The sequence below is a fragment of the Eulemur rufifrons genome, chromosome 15 (genome assembly GCF_041146395.1).
Source record: "Eulemur rufifrons isolate Redbay chromosome 15, OSU_ERuf_1, whole genome shotgun sequence".
Lineage (NCBI taxonomy): Eukaryota > Metazoa > Chordata > Mammalia > Primates > Lemuridae > Eulemur > Eulemur rufifrons.
Window position 1 is genome coordinate 76,850,982 of NC_090997.1, and position 15,142 is coordinate 76,866,123.

The 15,142-nt window shown below is 44.1% G+C and overlaps 1 protein-coding gene across 1 annotated transcript in view; it reads left to right on the plus strand.

The window, feature by feature from the left end:
• The first annotated feature begins 10,984 nt into the window (after window positions 1-10,984).
• Window positions 10,985-15,142, plus strand: part of RSPO3 (R-spondin 3) — a 76,140-nt gene continuing 71,982 nt past the window's right edge. The window contains exon 1 of the mRNA XM_069488232.1: window positions 10,985-11,092. Coding sequence (XP_069344333.1) covers window positions 10,996-11,092 — 97 coding nt within the window. The 5' untranslated portion in view covers window positions 10,985-10,995. The remainder of the gene's footprint in view (window positions 11,093-15,142) is intronic.

The window sequence follows — 15,142 nt, forward strand, 5'->3', positions numbered from 1 at the left end:
CGCTGTAGTCACTCCGAAACCTAGTGTGATGAAAGCTTCCGTGATCACAACAGCACTAGAAAAAGAAGGTGTTAAATTCAACCCTGGCTCTTCAAACTTTTATTTTGAAGTGACTAATGTCACTTCTGATCTCATTTCTTTCAACTTAGATGTCCCATGCTTAACTTTAAAAGGGGGTGGGGAGAGGCAGGGAAATGCAATCCCTGCATGTGTCCAGAAAACAGAGTGAGAAGAGAGACAGAACTAGTTGCTGAAATGCCCTATGGTGACCACACGAGGCCATGCCAGGGCCAGCATTACAGGAAAAATTCCTTTGGTCACTTCTCACCCATATTTGAGTATTGTATAAGATGTCTCTGGCCCCAAGCAGATCTGCCACTGAACAATTATATTAGTTCCCACAAGCACAGGGATGAAGTTCAGTTCATCCTCTGATCTTTGATTATAAGTTTGTTATGGACATTTTATACAAGGCCCTAAATGTGAAATCCCTTTCTCTCAGCAGATCCGTGGCAAGACTATTATTACTAGGGTCTCATGGAAGGCAGCTTTGAAACTCAAGGCAGAATATTAAAATTGTACTATAGGGGTTGTCTGCCTTTACCCCAAACAATAAATGCCCCTGATTCAATGGGTAGAGTAGTATAGAGCAACATAATTTTCACAGAATGAAAAATACATCTGATTAGCATTTTCAAAACTAATTCCTTCAAATTAAGCAATGTAGAACATTAAACTTCAGGGATAAATTAAACAAAATGTCTTTCATTAGGTGGGGTGGTCTTTACATTAGAATGTAACACAGGTACTAGTATCCAATCAAACATATCTATGTTGCCACTGAAGTTTTCTCCAAGGAAGAATTTAGAAGTTGGGCATGCAGAGAAAATCCTTTCAAATAATCCTTTCTGACAGGTATCAATAATAGCAGCAATTTTGATAACAATTTATTTTAAAAAGAAAATGGGTGAAAAGTAAAAATGGTATATGTGTTTTGCCTAACTTCCTTGTGTTCAATAGTATATATGCACTCACTTTCAATCTCCAGTGCAAATTCTGAATAATTTTTCTTCTTTCTTATTTATGCCAATCTCAGGTGAATCTATGTCAGGGAATTTTAAATTATTTTTACAACAATCCATGTGTAATCTTTGATATAATCTCCCCATAAGTTTAGGAGATTGCAATAGGTGTCAAATTTAAATTTATATTAATGTTCCATAGGGCCATCTCTAAAAAATAATGTTCATCCCTGGAACACCCACACTTCCCCTTTTGCTGCTGCTTTTTCTTGCAGATTCTGTTTCTGTCTTTACTTCTCCACCTCCCATAGTTACTCAGCATCCTTATTAAACACAGGTCTCCTTCAGACTCACATTTCATAATGCCCTGCACAGATCAGAACTTCTCCCCTTGTAAAATGTCAAAGATTTGTTAAGAAGAAAACAATCTAATTAAAATAATTCACTCATTCTTAACTTCCTTGGGAATATTTGCATTTAAAATAAATTTCTAAATGTGATGATTTAAAGTAGTATGAATAGTGATGTGAATGATTCCATCAATGAGAACAGAAAGAGGAAAAATATAAATACACATGCACACCCACATACAGAGGAAAAACAAGCTATCTACATAAATATAATTATCTGGGGAGAAATAATCAAGGTATTACTTATCTATTAGAAAGCAGGCTTACCCTGAATTTCTGACTATTATACCATGTGTCTTGGTTCATTGGGGCTGCTACAACAAAATACCTTAGACCAATTGAGTAATTTATAAAGCAACATAAATTTGTTGCTCACAGTTTTGGAAGCTGAGAAGTCCAGGTCAAGGCACCAGCAGAGTCATTGTCTGGTGATGGCTTACTCTCTGCTTCAAGGGTGGTAGCTTCTTGCTTCACGCTCACATGGGGCAAAGGGTAAGGGAGTTCCCTAAGCCACTTTTATAGGACATTCATCTGATTTATGAGGGTGGAGCCCTCATGATTTAACCAGTTCCCCAAAGACCCCACATCTGAATACAATTGCATTGAGGATTAAGTTTCAACTTTTGGGGAGATACATTCAGACCATAGCATCATGTATTTTTATAAAAACATAAAAGACACAATATTGTATGAAATTTACAATATTTCTTAAAACAAGTATTGATTCTTATGACTACAAATAATGAAAATTCGCCATAAAGTCATGAAAATCCAATGTATCATTCTTAAGTAAATCAGAGAATCAAGTTACACTGAGGAAGTAAATCCATTCATTTACTTGTCTTCTTTCCTAAATCTTTAACAAAAATTTATTTTGTAGGGAAAAATGATTGTATCTCATTTCATTAAATTATAGATTTATAGAATTTAATGAGATAGTGCTTCATGTTTCTGCACACTAAAATGATAAGTCCTGCTGCCAGTGGTAGTAGACAAAAGGAAGGCCCCCCCAGCAAGGAGGCATTCACTCAGGGGCTCTTTTTAGAATTATGAGGCTTCTTGTTGTATTCTCAAACCTTAAGTAATGGTATCCTCGCTCTTAGACAAGAGAAAAAGGAAGGCAATAACAGATTGAAATTTTGTCTGCACAAGGAAAACTTTTGTGACTACCCCCAAAATGATAGTACCACAAAGATTTTTCTCTGTGAGTTCCAAACCATAATTGCTTTTTACTTATGGATCTAAAACTGAAAATTTGTCCCAGAAATGGCCAATAACTTTGTACTGCTTTGATATTCAGAAGCTTCAAGTCTAGAATTGAAACTCAATTCAGAGAAAGAACTGATCTAGAACCTTACACTCTCCACAGGTGGTCAGATAAAGTATATGGTCAACCCCAGTTTTGCTTTCTTGTTTCAATTCAGTGTCAGTTTTCTGACTGGCCATAGGGTTCAAAAGTTGATTCTGTACATGGGTCAATCACCTGATCATTAGTTCTTTGATAGATTAAAAATAGGCAATAAATCTTTGCAATTCCTCATATCAAATGATGGGGTCTGTTGGGTAAACTCTGGAATCTAGGCTGGCCCTGTAGCTTGTTTTGACCAATAAAATGGAGTAGAAGAGACACAGGAGAACTTCCAAGGAGATTTGCAGCTTCCCCTCTCATACTTCTGGAACCCAGAGAGTTCCGTGCCCTGAGGATGAAAAACCACCTGGGAAGAGTGGCCTGCTATCTCTGCCATCTCAACTGAACCAACAGCGGGATGGAGCATATGAGAGAACCTGGGGGAGACCAGCAGAAGAATATATCAATCTACAAAGTGGTGAGAAGCCATATATAGTTGATATTTTAAGCCACAAAGTTTTGTAGTGGTTTGTGATACAGCAATACATAACTGATAATACATAATACATAACAGCAATACACAATCTCTAGGAAGAGCGTCCTTTGTTTCCCTCTGTATTCTTGCAGAATTCTTCTCACTGAGGCAATCTTACCTATAAACATAGAGCACCACCTGCCAAATTTGGGAGTGGTAAGCAGGCTGGCAGCCATGTGTCAGGACCACCAGCCAGCAGGAGCTTTATCAATTCCTCATAATGGCTTGAAATCTCCCCCATCTGGAACATATGCCACAGGCCAAGTGAAATCAAAATATGTTTCTGGAAAGAAAGGATTATATGGGGGAAGAGAAGGAGAGAAGGGCAAAGCTAAACTAGCCCTTTATCACTAACATGTGAGCAAGGGTTAGGATTCGGAGTAGGGAGCTTTTAGGGTGGGGAGAGCTGGAAAGCTGAGTGGATAAGACTCAGCAGGGGACTTCGGATAAGGCCTGGTGCACAGAGCACTGTCTGGGAGAACGTGTTCCAAAGGGATAGAATAGGCTGGGGCAGGGAGGTGGGGCAAGAGAACCAGAGCAGCCAGACTCCTAGGAAGGCCACCCTCGTTCTTTGGTGGCTGCTCTAAATATACTCAAACCCTTGTAAGAAACAGAAGAAATGGAATGTCATTTTTCTCACATGAGAAGAATCTGCCCACATTGTCGCTACAGTAAACTGGTCAAATCATTAACCTACATAGACCCCCACACAGGTATCGCCATTAACAACACTCCCACACAGTCAACACTGAGCCACAATGAGCTGCTAGAGGAGGAGGGGGAGGCCTGATACCACTCTTGAGTGTGGCTGCCTCCCTAGCAAGTAGGTAGCCAACCGTGACTACTGACCACCACAAAACAAGACAGAAGAAGAGCTCACCCCTCCATCTCGAAATCGGGGCCAATTAGAAGCAAAGGAAGGAATCCCTCCTTATCTGTATTAAGATTCACCCTAAGTCCTTTAAATGCTGTCCATCTTAGACACAGAGCTTAGCTTTTTCCTCACCTCCCCTTGAGCATTGTTTCTCTTTCCTCTTCCCACAACATACCACAGGGCCCTTATCGTATAGCACTTATCACAAGGAAACTTTGATGGTTTATGTGTCTGCCCCCCTCCCTGAGGGTGTTCACCTGGAGGGCAGGGCCCCAGTCCACATAGCTTTATATCTCTAGGGCCTAGCGTGGCGCTTGCCACATATTCAGTGAATATTGAAATCACAGTAACCAGCTGACCAAAAGTAGCTGCCCAAATGCATCAGCAGTAACCAATGGAAACCATAAATGACAGGTAAGTATATAGGTGAGACAGGTTTTGTTCTATTTCGTCTGTAAATATGGCTACTTTGAAAAGATGTTTCCTAAAGTTTGCTTTGAGTGTGCTCTGATATGCCTTTATATGCCACTTTGTTTCTGTCATAAACTATAGTATTGCTTTTAATCAGAGCACAATACAATCCATAAACTCATCCCTTCAATATTCTTGCCTTAAAGGCCATGTAGAAAACTCTGCTTCACTGTCTAGCGTTGAGTCACTCACAGTAGGCACCATCGACAAATATTTGTGGGATGCATGGATGGCAGATAGACCTTAGCTTCCTTCCGCCTTCCCTGATCCCCTCCCTTCATCCAACTCAGTTTTAATCAGAGTGCATTCCTCTAGAAAGGCAGGATGACATGGCAGGAAAAGCACTGGTTTTAAATCAGATTGCCTGGTTTCAAGTCTCAGCTCTGACACTTAGGGACTCAGCATGAGTTTTTGGAAGATAAATAGTCATATAAAATGGCTACTTTAAATAGTCCAGACAGGATTAAAGAAGCCAACAGGAGATATTGAGGCACCCAGGAACTAGGAAAAGTGGGAGGCCATTTCTACTCCTAGGCCCATAGATCAGGGGAAGTAAATGGTGGTATTAACTCCTGGTTGAGGGCGGGAGTCATGAAAAAGAGGCTTCCTGGCAGAGCTGTAGTCTCCCAAGGAATATAACCACCTCCAGAATGATGCCAAATCAGGGAGAGGTGGCATCACTCTTTCCTCCCATGCTATGATCCTCTGCAGTTGGGGGGCTTTGGCCGAACTAACCAGAACCCAGAGGAAAGGAATTCTGGTGATGGCATCCAATCCATGGAAGTCAACCTCCTGGCAAACAGGGAGGGCAGAGAAAATAAATCTTGAGTTAATACAAAATATCCAGAATACTTTCTATGTAAGCCTAGGTGAGTGACTACCTTTCTGGCTTCAGCTGTCTTATCTATGAAACAATGTGTTTTGAGGCTATTTTGAGATAGATGCAAAAGCAATTGCAAAAATTTACTCATTAATATGTACTCTCATCTAGTATTCCAGATCCTAAAATATTTTTGTCTTTGATAGAAATCCCTCAAACTAAAGCTGTAACGACAGCCACTCAAACTTCACTGTTGATCTTCTGAAGAGGATCCTGGGACAAAAGAGACATGGATAGAAATCCTTATCTGAAGAGATGAATAGGAAAAATAAAAAGTGACTTTTATTTCCTCTTTTTATTCCAAAAAAGAAAGTAACAGCATGCAATAAAAATAATCATCCTCAGTCAGTGAAATATCTAATACATGTTTCTCCCTCACCTATGAATCCTGTAAAAAAACCAAAATGAGTGGCATTTCCAAGAGATGCAGAAATCCTTTATCCCTACTCTCTCTAGGAGTCTGCTCAGAATCCGAGGTTTAAAATTTGGTCTTCCTTGTTGCCCCAAAGTCTACTGACATCTGGACAGATTAAACTAGTCCTAGATTTATCCTGGCTGGGCCAGAGTCATCTAAGATTCTTGTAATGGGTTAGGCATTTCCAGAAAATCAACGAACTTGAAATCAGTTTTCTAAATCTGGACCCATTCAATTAAACACAATTCCGTAAGTGAACGCTGTGATGTCACACAACTAGAAATAGCTTTGACATTTGCAATTACAAGTCTGTCTTTCTTTTTTGGAGATATTACCATTATTTTCAGAGCTAAAAGGGACTTTAGAAATCACTTAGTTGAATTTCCTCATTTTTCAGATGAAGAAACCTGGAACACAACAGCGTAAATACAGAACAAAGACTCACCTTGGCCCTCAGGTTCCTAATCTAGTGCTTTCTTACGGCCACACACAGCCTCTTTATATTAAAGCTCTATAATCACACAAAGTTTTCCAAGGCGTTAAATTCTTTATATTGAGTATTAATAGATATTCACATTTTAAATGAGGCCAGCAATCAACTGATTTGTGAAAGAAAGGAGTTTTAAACATAGGCAAACCAGACAGTGCTCACCACAGTTTTACAAATGTCCCATAACCTCATCTGGGAGGAAGAACATTCTTACGTGTTGACAGCAAATAATCGATCATGGGTCTCGATTTTCTCATTTTCTTAATGCTATATAGTCATTTAATCACTTTATAACACATTAACTGCCATGAGAGTTGTATTTAACTCACTCTAGTTTTGACCCCAGGGTCATATGAAGCATATATAAAATCTTATTTGTTGATTTTCTTGTTGTTACAATTAATATTGACAAATTAATTCTAAAAATATGGATTCAATAAATAGAAGTCAATAAATTTCATTTTTCTATTTATGTTCACCTTTAAATTATACTTGAAGTTTTTATTCTATTTTCATAATGAAACACTGTGGCCCCAAAGAAAAGTTTCTGGGGTTTTTTTTGTGTGTGGCAGTCAATGTGTTAAATTGTTACAATAATTCTGTCTCCTTTCTTTCTCTAAAAATAGTAGTTGTCCTTCACTTACTAATTTCAATGGCTTTCAAATACTGCTGTCTGCTCTGTATTTCAGGGATGACTTCTAGCTGCATCAGTCACACAGACCCCGCCAACAGTACCCTGTTTGACTTACTGACTCAGATGCCTCCAGATCTCAGCAACTGGAGAGCTGAGCATTTTCAGAATCTGCATATTAGCTCTGTGGTATAATGACTGATGTCAGCCCTGACTTTGCCAAACATCTCTCATCACTACTGGTTATATCCCATTCCAAACTATTGGGCTTGCTCTCCCTTTCTGGAGCACACCCCCTTCCACATATTTGCAGTATGGATTCAACAATATGACAATCATTTTCATTCCTTAAAAGTGCCACTGCTGCAATGGATAAAAATAACTTTTACTGTTGTCACTGCCTGGTTGGGAGAAATGGTAAAGGAGAGAGGAGAAGTTGTAGTAACTAGTATGGGTATGTTTCATCTCCTATCTTTGTCCAAAACTATTCTATTCTCCTGGCCTGAGTCTCCTAAACTCTTGGTTATCCACACTCCCTGGGACTAATGTTTTTTGGAGAAAAATACCAAGCAAATGTTGACCTTCTATGCTAAGCCTATGGTTTTTAACTTGCTTTAGGCTTGAGCTCTGCAATCCACAGGCAGCCACAGGCTTCTGTGAGTGTTATGTTTTTGATTGAAGAAAAGAAAATTGGGGGAGAGCATAGTATGTTGCACAAAATATGCCATGGCATGCTTTCCATAAGCTTCTAGGACAGTTGAGGGAATGTAAGACTCAGCCAGGCAAGTAAACACACATTTAATAGTACGGCAACATGGATCAGGAAAAAGTTATTCTAAAGCATAGCGTCAAGAGAGAAAGAATACTCTCCCCTTTTATGTAATGTTTTCCTTATGTTTCCTTCAAGCAGAGCTTATTCCTTGACAAGCTTTTCCTTCCCACTGCAGCTAGCACTTCTTTTCTGGGATGGCTCAAGAATTGTAGCTTCTCACTGAGTTTGTTTATTTATTTACACTGCCAGTCCTGTTCTCATCCAAACTAACATGTGTCTGCACAACACACGGTAAAAAGTAAATGTCTTTCTTCATGTTTATTTCCCTGAAGTTGTTCACCAAATTGCTTTTTTACATCCCTTTTGCAATCTCATCCCATCCGGCTCAAGTATCCCAGATTAGAAAGGCTGTCTCTGGAGTCCTTTTCAAAGGGAGCCTCCCATAGCCTTTAAATCCCCCATGTTTTATGGCGCAGATATTCAGGATCTGAGGTATTAAGCAAGAAGGAAAGCAAAGCTGATGGGGACAGGCACAGAAAAATAGAGTGGCTTCTTTTTTGGATAATCATTATTGGAATTGTCCTGTTATCTGTACCTTTTCTGGTTCAAAGTGATAAACTCAGTCATTTACAACTAGACATTATGCAACAGATAAAGGGCAGAGAGGCTCTGTGTGTGTGTGTTTGTGTGTGTGCACACATGCACCTACAATGTACAGAAAAAGACTGTTCCACTACAGAAAGAGCAATGTTGTAAATGAGAACTCCTAAAAATAAGGCAAAAATCATCAGGTTATTCCCTTCATCATAATATCAAACCTAAAGAAAACTATGCCTACTTTCAACATTCCAACACACATATACAAAATAATAAATGATATTTAATTAAGGAATTAGCATTGAAAGGCCAGTTTCTCAGATTCTAATTTTTAGCACCTTGAAAAGAATGCATATTTCAGGTTCCCTTGCATGCAGGCCATTGTATCTCCTCAATTCTACTTTTGGGATGTATGTAACAACCACACCAATGAAGGACTCTAGAGACATGCAACAATCTGTAGCATTGCAAGCTTCCAAGATGGTATGAATAGGGACAATAACTTATTTTTCTCCCCTAACTTATCAACACATAAATTGAAGGCAATCTAGTAATAAGGATTACAAATAGAGGCTGGAAAGAGAAATACAATTCTTACTTGTTTTCCCACAAGGCTTTAGTGATTTCCTAAACCAAAATTATGTGAGCTTAAGAATTAGCAAGGTGTCTATGAATGGGGACTTTTTCAAAGTGGCCTCCGAGAGGTTTGCTGCTGCGCAAAGCTGTAGCGCTAACAGAGTGTAGTCCTTCAGATATTTTGTTAAATACAACACATAGGACAGGTTTATATAAAAATCACTTTGTGAGCTTGTGACTTTCAACTAAATACTTCTTTCAGTAACTACTGAAAGCTCAACGGCTTGTGCTACTGGCGAAAAGAGGTGGTGGGAAGCTCACCATTGACTAACAGCCAGGGTGTACACTGCTCAGAGGTGCTGGCCCTCTGTTCTCAAACCCCTGGGTGGGCCAGTGAATCCTATTCTCTGCTGCCATGGGTCCCCAGTTGCGCTAGGAATAGAAGAAAGTCATGGACCTTCCCCTTCCTCCTCAAGACTGGAAAAATCTTTCCAAATATTATTCCCAGTCCCCTAGATGAGAAATCAAAATGCACAACAGATCCTCTCAAGAACATTAGGAGACAGAGAGGGTCAGAGAGAGCGCGCCAAGCGATGGCGAGCTGACTACGGAGGGAATTGCCTAACGGGAGGAGGAATCTTCCAGAGCCACAGCAAAAGCTTGGTTTGGAAGAAAGCCCTAGCACAATTGCATTTCCAACCGAATTATCCTGAGCGCACACACCTCTGGGTCCTCCCTCCTCAGAGCAGGTAAACCGCGGTGGAGCTGACTGGTAGCGCCCATTGAGTTTCTTCTGGACGACCAGCACAGCGACCAACTGCAGCTACTTTTATTGAAAGAAAGAAAGGCAACAGAGGAGAGGGTCAGGAAAGCTGAGAAGGAGTCCGCAGCCAGAAACCCTCCAGCGATCTGCCAAGGGGGCGAGGAGCGAGCTGCCCTGGGGCCAGTCCTTGCGCCCTGGCTTTGGAGGTGGAGGTGGGGGTGGGGGTGCAGGGGAGCGAGGGTGCTCCGCTACCAAAAGCTCGGGGCGCCTAGCCTGAGGCCGCGGAGAGGAGCCGGACGGGGGGTCGAGGGGGAGGACTCTCGCCCGCTGAACCTTCGGCCTCAACACTCCCAGCCCCAGCGCGCCCACTCTCCCCGCCGGAGCTGCCCTTCTGGGGACTCTTCGCCCACTCTCCCAGCTCGTGTTCTCCCGCCGTCTTTGCGGTGTCCAGAGATGCTCCGCTGCAGACCCAGGACCCCTTAGGCGCCTCTTCCCGTCCCTCTGCCAAATCGCAACGCCTGTACTTTTCCAGCTCCCTCTTTCCCTCTTGAAATTGAAAGTTATTGAGGTCGCTCAGGGTTGTTGCTCCAGCAGTTTCCTTCCCCGCCCCCGAGCTCCCCCCGCCCCCCGCAGCCATCCCCCCCTTCTCTCCCCCTCCCTCCCCTCCTCCTCCCCTATGGGGTGCTCCCGGGAGCCCAGCCCAACACTGGTGCAGCTCCTGCTCGCGAACGCCAGAAGCAGTTCGGGGTCTCTCCGCCGCCCCTTGGCCATGGCCGCGGTGCCCACGGCGGCCGTTCCCCTGCGCTCCCGGGGCCCCCGCCGCTGCCGCCGCAGCTTCTGAGCCCAAGGGGCCGCCGCCGCCGCCGCCGCCCGCCAGCCCGCCTGGATCCCTCCTGCGGCCCCTGCCGCCCACCATGCTACCTGCGGCCGCCCCGGCGGCTCCTGGAACGCTCCTTCGCGGGGATGACAGCCACCCCAAAGAAGCCGCCGCAGTTCTGTGCTTGGACAATTTGAAAATACAATAGTTGGTTGCCCTGTCCACCCGCCCCGCTTCGCTTGCCATCACAGCACGCCTATCGGATCTGAGTGGAGAAGTCCCGCTGCTCGGGTTCTCTACATATACGCCTAACACCTACATATATTTTTAAAACATTAAATATAATTATCAAAACTATAAAGGAGAAAAGGAAGGGAAACATTACTGGGTTACTATGCACTTGCGACTGATTCCTTGGTTTTTTATCATTTTGAACTTTATGGAATACATCGGCAGCCAAAACGCCTCCCGGGGAAGGCGCCAGCGAAGAAGTAAGTGCAGGGTTTTTACGCATTTGCTCCCTCCCGCCGCGTTCACCTGTCGGGTCGCTTTGCCTGTCCTGAGTCGGCTCCCAGAGGCGGCGGTCCACCCGCCCTGCACCCCACGCCTCCCAGAGGAGATAACCGTTTGGGCTCTGGGGATACTGGCGGCGTCTTCCACGCCTGCCTCTCCGCGCCCCTCTCTTCCCCGGCATCCTGGTCGGGCAGACCCGGAGCTCGTGTGGCTCCTGCCCCCTCATAACTCAGGTTCGCGGGAAAGTTCTGTCGGTGGTTAGACTCGCTCTAGGCATCTGTGCTTTCCTTTTGAAGATCGGACGGGGACCTCGAGTGCCCGGGGGCGCGGCCGGGGCAGCAGCTCCCCTTGGGTCGCCGTCTCGCGCGAGGACACCTCGGCTGGGCCCTCAAGCTGCGCTGGGATGGCCGGCGAGCGAGCCAGCGCCTGCGCGGCCGCATCCCCGACACGCACGAGTGGAGCAAAAGGGCGCGTGAGGCGCTGGAGGCTCGCGTGTCCGCGCGTTTGCTGAGCCGCCCGACGTCCCACGCTCGGGGGTCTGAAGACAGCCGAACCTCAGCCGCTGGGAGTCGGAGGTGCCGGGTTTCCAGTTACTCTGTTGCCTGTCACGTGTGAGCGCTCTTACCATCTCAGGCCCTTTCAAGTGTGTCCCCTGAGACACACACATACTGAGGGTGGGGTTCCCCCTAGACACTCATGCTCGCCTCCTCCCTGTCCCTTATCCTGTTACTTGGAAGGTTGGCTTGTGCAGGCTTCTTAAGAAGTGCCCTAGCTGGGATTAAACGGGCACCCCCAACCAGTTTTCGTGTGTGTCAAAGGTGGCATCTTCCCGAGATAAGAGGACAAAAGCGAGGGTGGCACCTCACCCTGCTCCGGGGTAGTCCGCTGCGCTCGCTGCTCTAGTGCCTGTACTCGCGTGGGGAGTCCCTTCGCAGATCCCAGAGCCCCCGGGAGGCGACCCTGGCTCCATCGTTGGGGACGCTGTTTGGGAGAGGGAGGAATAAACCTCTTTAGAGCTCTGGAGGCGCAGAGAGCGATGTTGCTGCCTTGGCCCCTCGGACCTGGCGGGGCAGCGCAGGACCAGTGGCCGCGCCTCGTCCCCGGCGCGGAGCCCTCCGAGCGCGTCCCGCCAGGGAAGTCCCTCGGGGCAGCAGCAGAGGCAGCGCGGAGGACACAACACGGGCTTGTGTAAGCTGGAAATTTAGTAATCGCTTCTCGGCCGCTGTTTGTCCCAGCCCTGCTCCTGGGCATGAGGGTCCCCTGAAAGCTCCCTTTGTACCGCTCGCCTGGGCCAGACAAGGTTTGATTCACCTGATAATTGCCTCTAAGAAACGTGGCCCGGCCCGAGCGCCAGGGGCTCTGGTCCGGCCTCGCCGCCTCTAGATCGCGTAGCAGGGGGCAGGAGAGCCTAAACTAAGTATGTCAGGGCATCCGATTTATTATTCTTGGCCTCTGAATGGTGTGTATTCTCTGTAACTCCCCCACCCACGCTTTCATTCAGGCCATGAGGCCCCCTCGCGGAAGGAGCGGCCTGGGGCTCAGCGGTGCCCTTGCGCCTGGCGTCCCTGTCTCCTCTCCTCGCAGGGTCTGACCTGGGGAATTGAGTCGCTAGGGAAAGGGGAGAGGGCGGGCAGAAGCCTTGCCTGCGGCTTTCTGTCTGCTCTTCCAGCCTGTGCTCGTTGACACCTACAGCCCACTACCTCCTTCACTCCACGGAGGACCCCCAGCCGGGAGTCACACACTTGCCGGGGCGGGGCAGGGTACTGAGTGTCAAAGTGTCAGAGGCATCTCTGTTTGCAGCTTTGGGGCCCCTGTTTCTGAAGGAAGACGCCGGAAAGAAAGCTTGCTGTCCATTTGTTCCCACCTCCCCCAGCGAGGACCAAGGTCCAGGAAGCTGCCGCGTGAAGCTGCCCGGGTCGCTGGGGCGCAGCGGGAGGCTGCACCTCTAGGCGGGGACTGGAGAGGAGTCTTGGAGTCCAAAGGGAAACTGCTTTTCGAGCTGTCTTAATCGTGTCACGGCCAAGTCAAAGGCGCCCTCTGGTTGCGTTGAGGGGATGAAAGAGGGAATGGGTGGAATTAGGCTGAAATTCCAGTTATTCTGTGGGAGTGGGTTTGGGAGAGAGCGCCTGCAGGCGATGCTCCTTCTCACTTGAGTCTCCTTTGGCGGCTTGGTTTGCTGTTGCAATCCTGGGAGAGGGGCGACCCCTTGCGTCCTCCGAGGAGACAGACGACACTGTATTGGCAGGTGCAAGATGACTTTTTGGAGAATAAGGAAGGGGTGGTGGTAAACGCCCAGAAACTCAAAGTCAATCTGCATATGCACAAACTCGTATTTATAATTTGTTTGGAAACCTCTTAAAAATGAATAAAAACCTTTTTATCAAATAGGAACTAGAAAAAGATTTTAAAATAAAAAAAATAAGGTATCGGTCAAACATATTTTAAAAAGAGGACGATTTTTCTATTTTTTTCTTCAAGAAACAACCAAAGTGAATATTTAAGAATATCCTTCTGGCCTGTAGATAAATAGCTTCACTTTCCCAAACATTTAAAACCACCACTAAAGATATGGGAGGTAGAAAATTAGGGTGTAAGAACTGTTTTTCAAGGTTTTTTTTTTTTTTAAAAAAGAGATCTCTGATTGTTTTAGTAGAAAAGTTTCTTACAAACTAAGGTAGATATTCATATGCAGTGTTATATGTTGTCAGGTCTAAATAACCATGGCTCATCCTTAGAAAGAGCAAATAAAGCAGCGTCAGTATTGTCCTGTTTCCTTAAAACAACCGTTATTCCATTTGTCTCTACTTGGTTACAAACCAGTGATCCTAGTTGTTACAAACTAGTGTTTCCTCATGTAAAAGAAACAACAATTTAAAACAGGAGTCTTGTGATTTTTAAAAATCTATTAAGTTATGGGTGAATAAATACACAATAACTTTTTATCTATTTGAATTAATATACAGCTCCTAGAGATGACAAAATTGAATTTATTCAAGACAAAAATTAAATATAATTTTTATTTAAAACTCCCCAACTAGCAGTGTTTTTAGGGGCATGCCTTAGCTTTAAGTGTAGCATCCCAAATCAAGAACCTCGAACTCAGTTTTTGTTTTATTTCCAGCTCAGCCTTTGCAGCTTGGTAAAGTCAACCTCTGAATTCCAGGTTGTGTGTTAATAAAACTAAAAAGCATCTCTGCTGTAATAATAACTATAATACCTTCTTGGTGTATCACGTTTTCACTTGTATTATTCATTTGGGCCCTGAAGTAGCCACCTGAAGTGTAGAGGCAGGTATTCATCTTCCCATTTTCCAAAGAAAGGGCCTGAGAAACAGGAATTAAGTGACCTACACAAAGCCATACAGCCAGTAAGTGGAACTTATCTCCTGCCATGAATCTCACAGTTATTTATATATTTATTTTATATGCTGATCCATGTCATAGAAATGATATCAGGCTTATTAAGTAACAAATTTGATTGTCTCCAGACCATCATTTAATACAATATGTTTAGAGAATAGCTGTTCTCCTTGACTGGAAATTTTTGAACTGATATTTATATGTATTATGTATTGGTGACCAATGTCAAAGAATTAAATATCTAATAATAATCATAAAGTTTGCTATATAGAATATAATATTATTCAATTATCCAGAAGATATTGTAGGATCATATTGTGCCAGAAGGCTATTGTTAGAAACATCAGGTGCCATTTAGGATCCTTTTTACTTGATGCCAGCTATTACTTGGGTTTTAGTTGCTCAGATTCTAGATCAATGCAAGCTTTGAAAAGCCATTTGTGCATCATAATTGAAAAGTGCCCATTGTGTAATCTATAAAACTTTTAAAATTCTTTCATAAAGAAGTCTGGGAAAAGAGCAAGAATACAAAGGAAATAATATTAATGCTAATAAAATAAAAACAGACTTACTGGAATATACTGGTCATTGCTCATGACATTTTTTCAGAAGTTGAGCCATTCCTTGAAATTATGATACACGCTTGGTGATTATATTGCTAATCCTGGA